The sequence below is a fragment of the Bactrocera latifrons genome, unplaced genomic scaffold (assembly GCF_001853355.1).
Source record: "Bactrocera latifrons isolate USDA-ARS-PBARC rearing strain unplaced genomic scaffold, ASM185335v1 scaffold_11, whole genome shotgun sequence".
Taxonomy (NCBI): domain Eukaryota; kingdom Metazoa; phylum Arthropoda; class Insecta; order Diptera; family Tephritidae; genus Bactrocera; species Bactrocera latifrons.
Genome location: NW_017534519.1, coordinates 571,129 through 585,130, shown reverse-complemented (window position 1 = coordinate 585,130; position 14,002 = coordinate 571,129). Strand labels below are relative to the sequence as shown.

Genomic DNA, 14,002 nt, shown 5'->3' with positions numbered 1-14,002 from the left:
GTTTTTAAGTTTTATATCTCAATTTTAGGTTGAAAGCTATTGCGAAATGAAGTTTATGGAACAGACCATCAAGAAACTTATACATGGCAATTTGCTCAAGGAAAGTTTTTATTTCCCGGAATATATGAAAAATATATGTATATACAGATGTTGTTTGTAAAGATCAAAATTGCATAAATACAGATAATATTTGCTTAATGTGGTTCCCAAGATGAAGAACTTCAGTAAAAGTAAGGATAATTGGTAGAAGTAAGCACTCGCGTACGGTTGGCCTCGGACTGGCTGGGGGTCGATCACMAAGCGAAACTGCAGCGAAATCTATTGAATAAATACGAAAAGGTTTTTCCGACTATCCAAAATATAKATATACGATCGGRGTGAGATGAGTTGAAATCCGTGTGAYTCTCCGTCCGTCCATMATTCCGCCTATGCAATCGAAAAAATTAGGTACTTAAAAATTAAGACAGTGTGGAAGGGATGAAACCGGAAGACAACAACGCTCACTCCCGATATAACGGTACTTTTAAATACTACTACTAATACTAAAAGCGCGATTAAACAATAACTAAACACGGCAGAGACTTTGACATAAAAKTTTACCACCTAAATGGTGTGAGAGGGCTTCAAAAGAACCATAGTCAAGATGGCCAATGRGCATGCCAACATCCATGTCTACTCACATTTAAGCCAATTTTAATTCTCCATGTGATGCTTTCATATATAAGTGTTCAATTCAAGAAGTAATTAATTTAATGAGATAAAATGTCATATTATGACCAAAAATTGTCTAAACCGAGCTAAAACTGTTCAAGTGCCTAGGTACTGAATTTGTAAGCCCCAGTGCCTATAGTTGACTTTTTACCGAAAATATCGGTAAATATATGGGCTATACAATTGAAATTCAGACAGACTGCTTTTCTGATAATAGTAATTTTGTGTATCAAAAGTGGGTTGAAACAGGTCAATACTTCCCTGACCCCCATATACCTAAGTTGTGTTAATAAAACTGAGAGAACGTATTTCTTTAATAACGGTACATATTTGAGCTTAGAACGATGAGGAGATGAAAGKTGAAAACATTCCTTAGACCCCATATAACTAAGTAGCATTATGTACCTGAAAAAATTAAATCCCCGTAAAATGCAAGAGTATAAAATKTTCGGTTRTATCAGAWCTTAYCCCTTCCTTACTTGTTTAAGGAGTGTTTTTTCAAAATACTAAGCAAACTGGAAGTGCTAGCCACAACGTATCTGTTAGACAAAAACCTTATTTGCGTTGATAGTATTAGGTATAATACATGCAGCAAGTTACATATATTTTTTCAAACTTTAAAGTTTGGCTCCACATTTCTGTTGTGCAGTGTATATTTAAAGCGTTTTGGAAAGTGACTAAGCAATCAGCCAATATGTATTTATAAGTGGAGTACTCCGGCTTTGCTACGTAATCCTTCAGTGCTCAGCAATGGTAATCGTGAGCTTTCGGGGCTTACAGTTGCATGTTGCCGCTATTAATTTAGTGCTTAAGTAAAAATGTGCCACAACATGCAAAGTTCAATGTGCAGAAAATGCTGCGTGACAGCAATTTACTTATTTTGTTTACATTGTATTTTTGACCAGTTCAATGCGCTAACTACGGTTTGCAACTACGCCATTTATACGCTGGTGTGTGTGTGTACATATATGTGCGCTTGGGATGGCGTGTTTTGGCGTCGCTTGAAATTACTCGTGTAGTACAAAACTCGGCGGATTGTTGCCGTAGCGCCAGTGGAATGATTTTCCCAACTATAAATATTTCAAATACAGCAAATGTTTGTGTGTATATTTCGGTTCGTGTATTTGTTGTTTGCTAGTCGCCGCATAGCGTACGTCACGAGCCAAAAGCCAACCACTGKGGAACGGGGGTAGCCGTAAATGGCAATCTGTTGTGGTTTTTAATGCGGCTAAACTGGTTGCACTTTAGTCTTAAGGTGACTGGGTACACACGCAMACACACATATGCGTACATATGTATTAGCAGACATGCTTGAATGCATGTGCGAGTGATGCAACAACTCCTGTTGTTATGTTGATACATGTTGCTGACGTTTTTTCCCTACTAATTGCTCGTGTATATTTATGGTGTTGGCTTTTGTTGTTGTACCTGTTCATGGTGCACGTTTGTCAGTTTGCCACTGCGCAACGGTAATCACCAATCCGTAAGCATAATTTGTCACGTATTATTTGCTGTTATTTGCTGCTCTACACGGCATTGAACACGTTCCGTTGCATAGCGTTTATATTAACAAATAAATATAGTAAAGACGCACAAAACACTTGCAGGGATCTCCATTTGTGCGCAGCAAATGCACAGACTTTGTTGACTAAATCTTCGAAGGTCGGRTGGAGTTTTACACTTTGTTCCAGTCTTGTATCGCCTTGTAATATCAWATGTACGAGAGTATGTATGTATGTATATTACAAAAGTTGTGACCTGAAGATATACTTGTAGTTGAAGGACAATTAGTTATCGAGTCTTTGAAAAGAAAAATTATTGAATTATACACCATATGAAACACACGCTTTCGGTAATCTAGTATAACCAGAAAGTAACCTAGAGATAGACGCCTTCAATAGCCGTCATTATTGTTTAAGGTAGACGCTAAGTCTTCGATCTTACCGATTTAGGAAAAATTGTCAATAGCTAAACAACCGCCGGTGTCTCTCACACAATCATTTCACTTAATGAACCCCTCGTCGTGACGATATTAATCTCAATCAGATGTAATACACTTATGCTAACGATTTCTCCAGTCCCCGAATACTTTTCATAAACACATTTTGCGATAGCGTTCAGCTTCTCCAGCGAATTTTGTTTTATCTCTTCAATTGACGGCTATTTTAGTTTTAAGGAACACGTAGCCAAATCCGATGAATTCGGTAGTTTATCGATGGTGTTCATTGCGTTTTTGGTTTTAAATTCGGTCACATCGTGTGAATCCACAAATTGTTTTTTCACAATTCCGGCCGTTTTTGACGGTTGTTCACCCAGCTGCTTGTTTATAGCTGGTTGACAGATTGCGCTCATATTGGCATAGTAATTAAGAACAGTCCTAAAAACTTAGCAAAATAAATTTTTTTTTAAATATTATTTTTAGGGAAATTTTAATTACAAACTTCTCAATGTCATTTAGAGTTTTATTTGTGCAATAATATTTAACTGTCCTATGCATAAGAAAACATTTCATTTCCGAGAATTAAAAGTTCTGTTAAGATGGCCGAATATATACTTCATTACCCAAAGATACCTAACTAAAGACTGATTGTCAAAATGTATTCTAAGTAGAACATATGTCTCCACTAACTGTCAGAACAATTTCCCCTTTTGAAAAATATTTTACAAGTTTAAAGTGTTGCAAGTGCGTATGTGTGATTGCATGCATGTCTGTTTGCAAATACATACATACGTATGTATATATGCGTATAAATTTCAGTTGCGATGCAAGAGATAAGCCACAATGCGAATGTCTGTAAMTAACAGCAAATAAATGAACCGACTCGACTTTTGATGCCATAATAAATGTTTAGAGGTATTTTCGGCATTGCTAAAATGTGCAACGCAAACAGTTATTTATGAAACTGAGCAATTTTCCAAAACACATTCATAAAATAGTTGCCTTTGCACAGATCTATGGCGTTATATATGCTCTGGAAGGCAATTGTATAAGAAGCACTRCGACGGACATTCAAAAATTTTCGTTTACACATACCGTAACGCATTTGTAGTAACTGAAAGAGAAAGCATTGTTTAGTACTTCGTCTTCATTARGAAGAGGCATGGCTTGCAACTATAAAAGCTCGCTCACAATAATTTGAAGGCTTCTACAGAACTTTGCTACACATTATCGCTAAAATTGTACATAGAGACAAGTGTGTACGCCCATTCATTCCAATATCCAAAGAGCAGCAACATAATCACTTTCGAATTTCTGAAGGTACTTCCCGTAAGGTGCATTTGGTCCAGCGTTAGAGTATCGCTGTTGCGCAATTTAGTACATGTGCGGTCATATTGGCAAGTGTTAATTATAAATTATAGTGGAAGCCATATGTGAAACAGACTAGTCATTTTATAATTTTATTTTTTTAAATTTTACATTATAAGCTCACTATTTGTCTTTTTTTAGTGCCACCGGATCGTCCAGTCATTTATGGCCCTAACAGACATGATAAGGCCAGTAATGTGGAGTCGTTTAACGAAGGAACGGATATAGTGCTGGCTTGTGAAGTGACAGGCGGTAAGAAAACTTCCTACTTACTGAAAAAYTTGTTAATAAGAATCCTAATGAAACAGATTATGAAAATATGATTTCAATAATTTACGTAAATAGTTCCGAGGAACGTAAATAAGCCTATGTTGAGTTTTGCTCCGAAATATGTTCTTTAGTAGAAGTATAAAATAATTTMATTGGAAATGCAACCACCATCCATATAAAATGGGATTCAAATAATTAACTGTTAATAAAAAAACAATAAATTTTTTTAAGATTTTTAATAAAAAAATAATACTTTTTTTTTAAGATTTCTAAGTTGTAATTTTTTTTTAGTTTTATCGCTACTCTCTATTTGTGCCAATCAATTCTGAAGAATGTCTCGTGGGGAGATCGAAATACTAATTTGAACCATCTCTGCTTTCTATCATTTCCGGTACAAAAACAACAACGATTGATGCTGTCACATTTGATAATGCTGTCATCTCAACCACCACAACCATCGCCACTGGACCATACATACACATACCATACATAACTCTCAACACTACCAATGGCGCTGCATGGGACCATGTGGGACCGTTTGGGACAACAACATGCGCTCCGTTACAATTTATGTCATCTTCATGGCTAAAATCCATTTCGTGCTGTTTTATATGAACGAAAAAACTCTTGGCTACGTAAACGAAAACCGAAAATAAAAAACAAAAAAAAAACCATAATAAAATGAATAACTGCAATGGACCATCAACGAATATAAACTACACCAACAACTACAATGACAACAATAATAAACATGTAACTAACTAATGGCCGCCGCACTCAACTGTGCAACTTAACTGACAATGATGAACTGGCAAAAATATTTCTCAATACCGATTTTTCTCGTTCCTTTGTTTTCCACATTCATTTATTTTTACACAATTTTTTCGGAGCGAACTTACCGCATTTTTCGTTATTTTCCCTTATTTTTTTGTTACTTTTTCACAAACTTTTTATTCTTTCCGCGCGCCTTTGTATTCCTTCAACTCTTCTCTATTATTCTTATTTTTTATTTTTTCTCTTTGCTCCACTTGCTTTTACTTGGCGTAACTGGAACATTACTGCCACTGATGTTGCCATTGTTGCTGGTTGCCTTTGCTGCTGCCATCACTTCGGTTGTTGCCAACAACGCTGTCATGGCCACTAATAATAAAAAACAAAACCCAAAACCGAAAACAAAATCACAAACACAAACACAAAAACAAAAACAAAAACAAACTGTTGTGGACGCCCTTCTGCATCACTCGTGCATATGGGTGTGTGTATGTGTGCTTGGTCAACACTTGCAACAGGACGTCCACGTCCAAATGTAACATGGTATTTAGATAATACGGTGATTGATGAATCTTTCGAGCATCGCCCGGACGGCAAGACTGTTAACCACTTGTCATATCCAAATATTGGACGACAACATTTGAATGCGAGATTAGTTTGTGTGGCGAGCAATACGAATTTGACGCCGCCGAACAACAAAGTGGTCATACTGGATGTCAATTGTAAGTATCACTATTGCAGAGTGAATTTCATCCGTAAACACACAAGCAAACTTTTCATTTACAGAAAAGGAAATTTTAGTTTAAAATGTTTGCAAAATTTATGACTCAAAACAAATTTCGCTAAAATATKTAAGCAAATCTGGTAATCTGTAAGTCGTAACGCTAATAGAGTGATTACGATTTATATAGAGCTTTACTAAAACTTCAATTTTCTGCGAGTTTTAAATTATTATTTTTTTCTTTTTTTKAAATTTTAGAATGAGTTAGTAAATGAGCTTTGATTTTAAAATAATGAATGTAGTACGCTCATAAGCCGTGTTATTTGCAAATCTTATTCAATTGTAGTAAAACCAGTCGCTGTGCACATAATGACGAAGGATCGCTTCGTGTCTGCTGATCGCACATACGACATTGAGTGCAAGTCTTCCGGTTCGAAACCAGCTGCGGTCATTACATGGTGGCGCAACAACAAGCAGTTGAAAAAATTCACGAAAAATGTAAGTATAACGCGGATAACTTACTTCCCACTCATATATATATTCCAATTATAACCATCCCAGAAGTCTTAGGAAAATTATCAAATTTTCTATAATTTCCTACAAATATTTTATATTAGTATATTCCACGCAAGTATTTTACTACCCTGTGTACGCGCTGCATGATAGTGTTAGTTTAAGAGAACAACTGAAATTTTTTTAGTCCTTTCACTTCCTGGTACAGTGCTTGCTTAAGTAAAATTACTCATACGCACCGTCTCCTTTAATTACCTCCATGTAGAGTATTTTTCAAAAACCCAATATAGTCACGGAATACAATTGTTTTATTTTGACTAAACTCATAAGAATGTATGGTTTTTTGAGTTATCATAAATACATGTCGTGATCTGTGTTAGAAACCGATTGCTAGTATACATATGAAGATAGCACTTGTATATGAAAATTAGAAAGATGTACCATATTTTACTCTTTAATCAGTTTTTACTAAATAACACTGCTTAAGTTAAAATTTAGCATTATTTTGAAACCCCAGTTGAAGAAAATACCCAAAATGTCATATTTTGAAAATCAGTTTTCTTGATTTTTTACATGAATAATAGAAAAACCGCGAGCAATTCTCAAACTCATGAAATATTCAATTATTGATACCATCGTAGCAATATTATGTACTAAGRCGTGGAATAACATGCTTTAAGCACCGAAAAATTAAAATTTTTAWGCTTCAAAACTTTTATCGTAAGTTAATAATTTTCCTAATTTTAATCCCACTTTCTCTGCTGCTCCTGGCAATGCTGCGGCAACCTGCTTAACTCCATCACAACAGTTTAATGAACCCGACAACCAATCTCTAAGCATATTGACATTCACGCCCACTCGCGAGGACGATGGCAAGTATTTGACGTGCCGTGCCGAAAATCAATTCATCGAAAACAGCTCCATCGAGGACAAGTGGCGGATGGTCGTGCACTGTAAGTAATGAAATGCAATTATTTCACGCTCTTTGTGTGCGTTGTGTGTTTGCTTGTGAACAGAATGCTCAGTATTTAAATATATTTGTGTATATGTAAATTGAATAATTTTAGCGAAGTGTGGTGGGTAATTATGGTGAAATTACGACAATAAGTGGCTGTGCTTGTCCGCCAAGAGTGATCAATAACCAGCAAAGCGCATTATTAAACGCTGCTATGCAAGCATATGCAAACACTGCGAAATATGTGCCTCCAGTGTCCACTGGCAGTGGGGTGCCGGGCCAGGGATGGTCAGTGGAATGTTTGGAAAGTTTCGTTGCTCGTTTTGCAGCGTTTAGAAATGGAGCTAATTCAAATAGCAACTCATGCCCATAAATAAGCCCGAAAACACACACACAAATAGCCGTAAATATACAAAAACCACAAAAATACAAACACTAAAAACTAAATGCCCGTTGTTGGGAATGCCCTTTGACACTTACATTCAATTTAATTCAATTGCGAAGCTGTGTAAATGCTCGAAGCTTTGTGCTGCTTGCTGTGCTTTTGTTACTTTCCCTTGGACTTTGTTATACCCCAGTAAAACCAGCTAAAGCGGGTATTATGCCTGCATGAATGACGCCCACACAATTGTGTCTGATATAGACACGCACTCATGGTGACGCAGGCTGGTAAGTGCTAGAAGGAGGTGGAGAGAGAAGCGTATTTCCCCCCCAAAATATGAATTTGGAACCTCAAAATATACACTCGAAAAGCTTTATGAAATTTCAAAATATGTTTTAATCGGAACAAATTCCATTCATGCAACATGTGCTTGGCACAAAACCTTTGGTTTCGCCCGAACATGTTCGCCCCCCCCAAATTGTTGTTTGCGTTCGTGGTCTGGCATGGGTTGTGATTAGAAATGAAATTGGCCAAGTTTGTAATAAAAATAAATTACCCATTTGCATTGCTCGGTGCTGGGCACGTTGCSCTGAGCGAGGCAGTGGGAGCGAATTCTGAAAAGGACATTTCACGGCGAGTGGCCCTGCTGTAGGGATATTGTTCAAAACATATTGCAGGCACATATATACACACATTGTTGTTGTTATAAAATATTTACTCGTAGTTTTTGTAGGCGAACACAAAGGCAACCACAACAACACTGCCGATTTGAAATGTTTTACAGTGACAGACATCGATGCTTTCATTGAGCGAAGCTCCAACCGTCACAAAAATCTGTAAATGGACCGGCTTAACGGTTCTTTATATTTGAGCCCATTCCATCTAACTCGCCAGTTCATTTTGTTAGGATGCCTTTTTGCACACATAAATATTTTTACTGTCGACCGCCAACCATCCACTTTAATATCACCTCTGTTGAGAGATACCTAATTTTGCATGCGGATTATATATATATGAACACTTATACACACATACGTACGTACAAAGAGCAGGAGGCGTAATTGGCAACAGCGCCGTTGCGGTTGCTTTGTTTGCTCGTCAACGGTAATTTCACTTTGATTTTTTTTWMYTYMRSSGKTTTTTTACAAGTGTCCCCTCGGACCAATTTTTATTCTTTGAAATATCTCAGACGCGGCGTGAGAAGACGCCAGTTCTTTAATTTGTTGATGTATTGAATAGGGCATRTGCAAATGGGAATAAAACTAAATCCAGGAATAGCTAATATCCACTCATTTATATAAACAAATATATAAGAATAGTATGCCAAGGATAACATATACTAATGAATATCTCTGAGATATTCGGTGGGGCATTGCCAACTCTGAAGATATAAAGAAGCTTCACTAATTGCTAACTAATTTTATATATATTCGAAATTCTCTCAAAAACCCGAAGAAGAGGGGTGTCAAGTGAAATTGTGTGTGTGATCGTCATTTGGAGCGAATGTAGATTTCATCCCGCCTTTGWTATAGAACCATTTCGCGCATAGAATAAACGAATGGAATTGCGAATAAAGCTAGGTGGGTAGGTAGAGTGGCTGTCTGACGACGCACCTTACTATATTTGTCTTTTTCTGAACTACCCCGTGCTTCTGATGAAGTTCATCAAAGAAAGAAGCTTTATGTTAGCAACTTCAAAAACGTCGTTTAAAAACCCTCGATCGATAGTTGCGATTACGTTTCTGTACAGAGCTTTGCATTCGCATGGGAAATAGTTTACGGTCCCTTCTTCTTCTACCTCCATACATCCGTAGTCTGCTGGAATTTCTGCCTGTTGGCATCCTTACTACAGTTTTTATACCAATGGTTTTGAATTTTAATAGTGAGAGAGGGAGGCCCGTGTTTCATTCATGCCACGTTGGCCTATTTGTTTAGTAATTCTGGGATTGACTCCACCAAAACTCGGCTACAGTTGCAACAAGTTCGTCGACTATACTATTTATCTACAAGTGGCCAGAGACATGGAGTCTAATTGCAGGGTGGTGCTTGTTCTAGCTAGTTCATTTTCTTCGCAGTTACCAATGATATAATTTTCCCCTGGAACGCAGTGCAGGTTTATTGTAAAGTTTGACTTTAGATCCACTAAGAGACTAAGACATTATTTCGCTATGTTTTACGAAACCCTAAGAGACCTCAACGCCACTTGGCTRTCAGTATATATAARTAYAAATATACTCTTAGCACACTMCGTGTCACAACAACAGGACTTTCWTTGATTGCTGTGATCTTCGCTTGGAAGACATTAAGATGTTTGGTAAACGGAAGGCAATTTAAGTATTTATCTAGTTTGGACTCGTCTGTATAGGTTTTTATCCCTGCGTCCCTGTCTTCTTTGGAGGACATAATGTAGTTTTAGTTCTTTTAGATTTCAAAAATCAGGAATAGTGGGTCGAAACGAAAACTAAGTATTATATAAGGCCCCATATTGTAGGATTCCCTCAGTCTAAGAGCCGACTTCACTGCCATTTGCTTATAGAAGAAGTCTTTTGCCAGCAAATGTAAAATGACGTTTTGTACATAAGCCGTTCCACGTATTTCTTTTCCATTAATAGCCACCATACTAGTATCGTATCGGCCTAATTACTACTGTGTAGAGCCAAGAAGCTACCCCAGACATTACTGCCGTTATGGGCACCGCCATCCTTTTGCAGATGCAAAGAGCTATAGCTGTTTTTTTTTTTTACCTCAAATACTAAGTTTAGTTTCCACGAAAGTTTCCTGTCCAAACCTAGTCCTTTGTATAACCTGGTACCATTTAACAATGGCGGCATGACTTCTGGAGTACTGGATAGCTTTATCAGCATGCATTTAAGTTTAGTCCATACGATACACCCCAATGGGTTATGTCATTTAATAATATTTGCTAACCGTATGCAAGGAGTTTTAGAAAACTTCTTCTAACCACCACATCGTYAGCGCAGGCTACAACATGTACCCCATTATTTTCTAGAGTTAACAGCAACTAATTTATTGCTAAAATAGAGAAGTGGAGATAACATGCCTCCTTGAGTTCTCATTTGGACAGATCTGCTCATCGTTGAAGCTTCCACCATTGAAATTATTGATTTGCTCTTGCGCTTCTGTTCAATTAGTTTTCTGAGGGATTTATAGATGTTCAAGTCTTTAAGCACGCTCAGTATAACAGCACACTGGATGTTAGTAACTACTTGGGTGTGTTCTTTAACCTCCAGATGTATTTCAATCCTTGCTACCACTGAGCTTTTTGCCGTATCTGTGGATTTTCTTTAAAATACGCATGCTGTGAAAGAACTAATTAACCTGGGTTTAAGCTGCTGGAATAAAGCTTTGTTGAATTTTATGAAACCTATTAAGTTTATCCCAATCAATTATAAACATTTTATAATATTTGTTTTTGCGTATGTGTGGTAATTTTTACGACAAAGAACTATAATGTTACATATATATAACTAGACATTTTAAATGGAAAGCTTTAACAGTGCAATTTTCTGCTTACAGATCAACCAACGGCTCATCTCAAAATGGGATCTTCACTAAATCCAGACGATATAAAAGAGGGCGATGACGTTTATTTTGAATGTGTTATACAATCGAATCCCAAGCCCTACAAAATGTCATGGTTTCATAACGTAAGTGCAGTCCAAAAGTTGTAGGGACACAAGTTCAGAAATATTTGAATATGAGTATCAAACATACTTACTTGCGAACGAGATTCCTGTCCACTCTTCCAACTACCACGGCGCATTAAGCCATACAAGCATTTAAATGGAATGTGCGCCACACATTAGTGCAAATTTGTTGCACATGGAAACTTTTGAGTACAGAAAGTGTCACTGAAAAACAAACCTCATGTTGCTAACTGCACTCATATATACATATATGTCTTGTACTATTACAGCCATCATGGTGGTAACACCATATCTCACTGTGTGCCGAGGGGGTTTCGCAGAGGGTTTTACTACTCATGCTTTTCATATTAACTGTTCAACTCGATTTGGAACGCGAYGTTCTGCTCGATTTTTCATAGAATTATAGGACAGCATGTAATATGGTTTAAATTTAGGTATACATAATTTTTGGCATTMAAGTATGCCTAGGCATTAACTTGCAAACTTGAAATATCTATAAACATTAGTCCCTTTTTCCATCAACACCTTTTCGTTGCGTAGCTTTTATTTCTGATGAATTTCACAATCAGATTGSATATGTTATACATTTTTCAATTTTAAGCGTTACTTAACCAATTCTAAGACACGTTTTTCAATTCTGCATTATAAATTTATCTTTAATTACGCGCAGGAATGTCCAATTATTCTATTATATACTTTATAGTTTTCTTTTTTAACAGTACTGACCATAAGCTCACTAGAGAGACCCGATCTTTTTCGGAATAAAGACTGAATCATAATTTATTAAAGCAAGTTTTTCATATACAAAAATATGAATGAAATCTGAAACATCTTCTATGTTCAACTGAATATGGTGTAGGCGGCATTTTTGCTGATAATTCAACGAAAACTTCACATATAGTAATTCATATAATGGCAATTTACTCCGCCTTAAAGTTCAGATGGTCATGGCACTTTCGCCAAGCAGTGCTCTTAAGTTGACGCTCTCTGCTCTTCACATRTCATTTTCATTGTTTGCTGCCGGCATTCTTAGTGGCGTTGATGCTTTCATTTCATCGTTTGCTCAACGTTACTTCGCGCAGACTTAAGAATATTGTACAATGTACTTAAATACGTTTTTTCACTTATCTCGTATTCTTTTYATTCTCTTTCCGATCCTTTTACGCAACACTGTGCTTTTCCGGCACCCTCACCGAACGGCGAAAAACAACGACAATAACAATTTATCATTGGCTCATACGGATGCATCATTGCACTTTAGGGCAAGGAACTGCATCACAACATCTCAGCTGGCATTATCCTTTCGGATCAATCACTCGTGCTGCAGAGTGTCTCACGTGCATCCGCTGGTGATTACACGTGTTTGGCTGTAAACTCGGAGGGAAGGGGCGCCAGTAATCCGGTTTCATTGCATATACGCTGTAAGTACCGAGTGAAAACAATTTGATTTCATCATTGCTGATTACTTTCTGATGTTATTACATACATATGTATGATTTATAGTGAGCGTGAGTGCGAGAGTGAGTGAGCGCATGTGTTTATACATTTTAAGCACGTCGACACTTACATGCGGACATACTAACGAACATGTTTTATAATAGGTATTCACGTATGTGAGTCAGTACTGAGCTAACGAATGCTCGTCAATAACGTTATTTACAAAGCATTTTGCGTTAGAAAATCCTATTAACGGAATAATAGTAGTTCATGGTAATTTGCTAAGCGCTGTGGCGGAGCACACTGAACTACTCAAAAGGATTTTTGCAAGCAAATGTTTGACTCGTCGCAAATAGAGAAGCATGTCGCTTCTATTAATATTAATGGAAAACCTAGCGTTGACACGAAAAGTCAAAAATCTTGAAAAAAATTCAACCCAGTGCGAGAGAAGACCTATCAAGTATGGAAGCAAAACAGACGCGAACGAAATAGAGCTCAATCTTTTCGAAACTCAGGACTTCAAAATTATTGATGCTCAATATTTAAAGCCTATATTTTAAATTGACCTGGCTAAAGAGTTGCAATCGACAAGATTTAAGAACGCACTTAAACACTTATGTAAGTACATTAACACACTTAAGTAAAAAGTTTCTAAGCGCTTTTATGCATTAAAAAGCTTTGCAGCGAACGCAAAGTGTCTCAAAAGTTGTTGTACCCAAAACAAAATAAAAAGTAGTCCTTTTCGTCCAGCCGCTGCTGTCCAGCTTGCCCCATACGCAGTTATATGGGCATGCAAATTTTTCAACAAAAAAACAATAAAAAAAAGTCAGGGGTGCAGTAGCAAAGGCCTTAGGGATCAGAGGAGAACCCTCAACTCGATTAATCCCACCGAAGAAAGCTCACGAAAAGAAAACAAATGAAAGCGAATAATGCAGTGAATGAACGAACCAGTCGACGCACTGGCGAACCACTGATTCACACGCGTACAGCCATCCGCACATTTCGCTAAAAACTGACGACGGAGTCGGCAAAATGAAATGAAGTGTAACTGCCAACAGTTAAAGCGTCGCGTAGTTGCTGCCCGAGCGTTGAGTTAAGTTGAAAGGAAAATAACTCAAGAACAGTAAAACGAAAGCATCGCGACTTAGCGTTGAAAGGCAGGCGCTTCGGCGGRCGGCAAGGCAACCATTTTAGAGTAATGAATATTTTTAGAGACTTACAGGCGGTAGTAAGTCGCGCCGCAGACGCCAAAAGAGGCGAGATGGGCA

General features: G+C 37.2%; 1 protein-coding gene across 2 annotated transcripts in view; it reads left to right on the top strand.

Moving 5' to 3' along the window:
• LOC108972994 overlaps window positions 1-14,002 on the top strand; it is a 111,457-nt gene that overhangs the window by 77,032 nt on the left and 20,423 nt on the right. For both annotated transcript variants that reach the window (XM_018939984.1, XM_018939980.1), the window contains exons 5-10: window positions 4,160-4,270; window positions 5,578-5,781; window positions 6,127-6,278; window positions 7,102-7,246; window positions 11,167-11,297; window positions 12,559-12,718. In XM_018939984.1, coding sequence (XP_018795529.1) covers window positions 4,160-4,270; window positions 5,578-5,781; window positions 6,127-6,278; window positions 7,102-7,246; window positions 11,167-11,297; window positions 12,559-12,718 — 903 coding nt within the window. The remainder of the gene's footprint in view (window positions 1-4,159; window positions 4,271-5,577; window positions 5,782-6,126; window positions 6,279-7,101; window positions 7,247-11,166; window positions 11,298-12,558; window positions 12,719-14,002) is intronic.